General features: G+C 32.8%; 1 protein-coding gene across 1 annotated transcript in view; it reads right to left on the reverse strand.

The window, feature by feature from the left end:
• Positions 1-1031: 1031 nt before the first annotated feature.
• Positions 1032-5341, reverse strand: part of LOC107731345 (long-chain-fatty-acid--CoA ligase 1-like) — a 15061-nt gene continuing 10751 nt past the window's right edge. The window contains exons 12-19 of the mRNA XM_016542399.1: positions 4733-4867; positions 4533-4628; positions 4370-4442; positions 4182-4270; positions 2592-2708; positions 1510-1653; positions 1327-1428; positions 1032-1178 (exon numbers count right to left, since the gene is read on the reverse strand). Coding sequence (XP_016397885.1) covers positions 1032-1178; positions 1327-1428; positions 1510-1653; positions 2592-2708; positions 4182-4270; positions 4370-4442; positions 4533-4628; positions 4733-4867 — 903 coding nt within the window. The remainder of the gene's footprint in view (positions 1179-1326; positions 1429-1509; positions 1654-2591; positions 2709-4181; positions 4271-4369; positions 4443-4532; positions 4629-4732; positions 4868-5341) is intronic.

A 5341-nucleotide genomic window follows, 5' to 3' on the forward strand; every position in this document is an offset into this window, starting at 1 on the left:
AATAAACAATAAAGAAAGAAATAAGCCACAGTACATTGAAAAGAGCCGGAGGCCAAAAATGAAGGTTTGCTAGAAGTTTTGATAGATCTGGTATTGCGTGACTCCTAGTTGAGGTTTCAAAGTCGTCTTTTATTTCTTGAAGCAAATAAAAATAACATGGCTTGGCAAACGATATGTTCGGATAATGTCTTCTTCTGGCATTCCAAATAAATTAATACGTGTGGAAAAAATCCTCTCCCTTGTACCATGCGCTCTCTGTTCTTTGCTTGCCTCCTCTAGAAACAATAAGTGCAGCCATTTCAAGCGCGAAATAGTTTAAAACAAGCTTTTTTTGGCCGTTAAATAATGGCGCAAATGCCAGTAATTTGACAAGCGCAAACGTTAGTAAAACGCGTTGCGTGATTCATTTAAATATTCTCCTCCCATAACTTTTGTGTCTGAAAGAGAAACTCCTAAAAATGCATATTCAATAAGGTTAGGCACAAAAATAACGGTCCACGCCTTTTCAGCGCTAATATGTCACCGTGCATCTTTAGTAAAACCTGACAGTAGGCCTACAAATTTAACGCCAAAAGACGGTTTGCGCTGGCTCAAGCTGTTAGTAAAACTGGCCCTTAATGTGATGCATGTTTGCCAGTCACACTTAAATGAAACGGGTCAAATTTCTGTAATAGTACTAATAAACTTATTGTAAATACACAATAACTAGGTTTATATGTTTATCATTAATCAATCAAATTCGTTCAGTTCTCATATACATTTTAACTAAGCGAATATTGTGTGTTCCATATTTTAGCCATATACATACTTCTTAAATAAACATATGCAATTCATTTCACAATGAAAATATTTATGGTAATTCAAAGTGCATTTTGTGCATGCATTTTGAAAATATGATTATTTAAAGAAAATCAAATGCAAATAATTAATAATAAACTATGCCATGATTGTTTGGAGTGCAGAAATCGTACTTGGTTCTTACCAGTTTCATTTATATATAATTCACAAATATGCAGCACACATAAAGTTGATCAGTTTAAGTTAAAACTGTATAATCCAAATGAATGGAAATTAATATTTTTTGAGTCTATCCAGACGAACCTCACCTGTTCAAAAGACTTCAGGCCACTTTCTTTACCCAATTTGACAATATCCTCCAGAATGGCTTTCTTCACCTCCTGAAAACATAAAGACACATTATTTACTCTCAAACTTTGTGATTAGTTAGATATTTGCATTTTATTCAAGACCCAAATATACCTATGCATGCAACTCTCTGACAAGTGTGGAAGTGAATAAAAATGCACACGGAAGATCTGTCTTTACCTTATTTTTGCACAGTTCTTCATACGAGCCCTCTATGCCTCTCTTCTTGGCCCAGCCGGGCAGAAAGTCTGGATCTGGCACAATGATGGCTACCAGACAGGCCTGTGGAGAAAATGAGAGAACAATAAATAATAAAGACTTGTTCTGTAATGCCTCCACTTGTGTGTTGTTCTCACTCCTCACCTGCAGACTGTCTCCATGTACGAAAGCCTGCGCCACAGCTTCACTCCTGATGTAAATGTTCTCGATCTTCTCTGGAGCGATGTATTCACCCTGAGCCAGCTTAAAAATGTGCTTCTTACGGTCCACAATCTTTAGAGTGCCATTCTGCAAAACAAAATGGTGTGGTGGTTAAGTATATATGTATATACAGATTTACTGGCATCATTTGTCTTCATGCAATATAAATTTGCCAGGTTTCAATTTGATTCTTTCACTAATAACTGAAAAATATCAATTAAAAGAACTATCAAAATATTTCCAAATAGTCAATTTAAATAATGGCATATTTTACATGAATTAAACCTGTTCTGCTAAAAGAACCAGAAGCTAAATAGTTATTTAAAATATGAACATTCATGAACATACACTTATGTTAGAAAATTAGTTCATTTTTACAATTATGCTCATCAAAAATTAGCAGTATGCAAACAATTTTTGTCAGTGATTGGGTGTTTGTTTGTTTTAGTGAAGTGGGGTGTTTTATTTTAAATACACTACTATTCAAATGTTTGGGCTCAGTAAAATTGTATTTTAAGAAATTAATACTTTTATTCATCAAGGGCGCAATAAATTGATTGACATTAAAAACGTTACAAAAGAATTCCATTTCAAATACATGCTGTTTCCATGAAAATATTAAGCAGGAAAACGTTTTCAGCATTGATAATAAGAAATGTTTCTTGAGCAACAAATCAGCAAATTATTAATTCTGAAGGATCATGTGACACTGAAGACTGGAGGATTGATGCTGAAAATTCAGCTTTGATCACAATAATAAATTACACTTTTAAATATGTTCAAATTGTACAGTTATTTTAAATTGTAAAAATATTTCATATTATTACTGTTTTTACTGTATTTCTGATCAAATAAATGCAGCCTTGGTGAGTAGAAGAGACTAAAAACATTTTTAAAAAAACTCAAACTTGAGTAGTTTTAATTCCACATGTACACATTTAATTAGCTGTAATAGTGTATCTAAATTCTTCATTTTCTAAATGAGAATAAAATGTGCCTGTGATCTTCTATTAAACCACTCTTACCGGCAGCCACCTGCCAATGTCTCCTGTGTGAACCCAACCATCTTCACCAAGAGCCTCCTTCGTCTTCTCAGGGTCTTTCAGATACCCCTTAAAAACATTAGGACCCCTCACACACACCTGCCAGAAACAACACACAACACACCTGTCAAATCAAATATGTGAAAGACCACATGCAAACACACAACTAATAACACACACACACACACATCAAGGTTATTCCTGTTAAAGCAGCACTACGTAACTTTTTCTGTGTTCAAAATTTGCAAAATGTATATAATGAGCGAGTACATCATGAATTAATCTTCCAAACCGCGTTTTTGTCTTATTCCGAATCACTACGCTACACTTATAATAAGTACTTATATTTGGACTATTGTAGCCTGGTCGGGTCGTCACCGCTGCGGAGTAACACATACCTGCGTGAATCGCCAGAGACATAAACTTAGAGAAGTAGCTCCGGTTGGAATGTTCGTCCGCGGGATGTGTGCAGTTCTGTTTATTAACCGCTAGAGCACCAAAAGTTACATAGTGCTGCTTTAACTCGAGCTAAAACCATGAAAAAAATCATTTTATTTTTTGAAACAAAATAAACCTTAACTGAAATAAATACATTTCAGTTACTAATTTTTTTGGATAATTAATTTTGTACATTTACATTACTATTTGTTTTGTTTAATTTTAAGTACTAAAATAACTAAAACTAAGTAAACTTAAATAAATAAAAAAAATAATAAAAACTAGATATATTAAAAAAATTAAAAAATTGAAATATATTTAAAAATAAATAAATAAATCACAAAAACTTTCAAATTATTGTGAAAACAGGAAAAATAAAAGAACTCAAAATATTAACAAAAGCTAATGTGTCTCTTTTTTTTTTTAAAGCATTAACAAAAAAAAACTTCATACAACTGCAACATTTTTAATTTATTTCTTCACATTACCTCGTTCCACCACAATAAATTAAAATTTATTTAAAAATGTATTTTAAAAAAATATTTATTTACTGTATACTTAATATACAAATTAAGTAAATACAGTAGGCCTATATTTATATTACAGTATAACGTTTACATTTTCAAATACATATTCATATCAAAAATTGATTTTTTTATTATCCTTATCATTTAAAGAATAAATAAATAAATAAATACAATTGAAACATATATATTAGTGCAAACGATCAATCGCATCCAAAATAAGTTTTTGTTTACATAATATGTGTGTACTGTGTATATTTATTATGCATATACAGTATAAACACACACACATACAGTATATATATTGAAAATATTTACATGTATATACATTTATATATTTATATTCTTATATTTTAGATTATATATAAACATATTTAATATATAAACATAAAATTTTTCTTAAACATATACATGCATGTTTTAGTATTTATATATATGCATAATAAATATACACAGTACACACACATACAGTGGGTACGGAAAGTAAGAAATAGAAATAAAAATTACAATCTTAATCGATACATTAATGGTCCGTACGTATAATAATATGACTACATAAAATCACTACAATAGTATCTCATTTATATTAAAACAACACAAACACACACACCTCTCCCTCGCCTTTAGCGGCATAATAGTTCATCTCTCCCACATCCACTAGTTTGATGTCATTACAGGGCAGAGGAGCTCCAACATGACCTGCAACGACACCATAAAACAGTCAGCATAAACATGCAACTGTGTTAACTGCACATGCATCTGTGTGTGTGTGTGTGTGTGTGTGTGTGTGTGTGTTACCCGCAGTCCAGTCTCCTGGTAGTGTAATTGTGCTGCCGGCAGTGCATTCAGTCTGACCGTATCCTTCATAAAACTGCAAGGAAACAACATTTACTTCACAACCAGCAGTATAAGATATGGTGGAATGAGTCTAAATGCAAGTGTTTAAGTGATCAAACTGTACATGGCAGCCCAATGCAGCTCGCAGGAAGGTGAGAACAGGAGCTGAAACGGGAGCCGCTCCAGTTATCATCAATCGAACGTGTCCTCCAACACTGGCCTACAGGGGGCAGCACAGACCCATTACTACACTAAACACTACAACTCTTTCTACTTTAGTCAGCACAGAAGACACAGCAAGCACATTCTCAGGTCAATAATCACCTGGACTTTCTTGAAGATGATCTTGTCCCACACACTGTCTCTCCTCATGATGCCGCTCTTCATCTCGTTCTCTTTCCTCCTGAACGCAAACTCCAGGATGCGTCTCTTCAGGGGACTGTGGGCCTGTCCGTAGATCTACGAGAGGGTTTCACTACATTACTACTGCTAGAGCATCTAACACGTAAAAAACACTACGAAGGGAAAGACATGAATGAGGGGATATATCACCGATCATACAGTAATACAGTTATGAAGGCATGCTTTACTGAGGCATATGATCAGTTAAGTATTAGTACTACTACTACCACTACTACAAATAATGATAAATTAATAATAATATTCAAAATAAGTTGTATTTTAAATCAATGAACTATATTACTATTTTTCTAGAACTACTATTGCACTATAAAATAAAATAAAAAATACTTAAATAATAATAATAATAATTTACATTTAGTAATTTAGCAGACGCTTTTATCCAAAGCGACTTACAAATGAGGACAATTAAAGCAGTCAAAACTAACAAAAGACCAACAATATATAAGTGCAAATGACAAGCCACGCAGTACACGTAGCAAGGTTTTTTTTTTTTATTATTGAAACTTTTTT

Source organism: Sinocyclocheilus rhinocerous, unplaced genomic scaffold (assembly GCF_001515625.1).
Source record: "Sinocyclocheilus rhinocerous isolate Xijiao unplaced genomic scaffold, SAMN03320098_v1.1 scaffold939, whole genome shotgun sequence".
NCBI classification, from domain to species: domain Eukaryota; kingdom Metazoa; phylum Chordata; class Actinopteri; order Cypriniformes; family Cyprinidae; genus Sinocyclocheilus; species Sinocyclocheilus rhinocerous.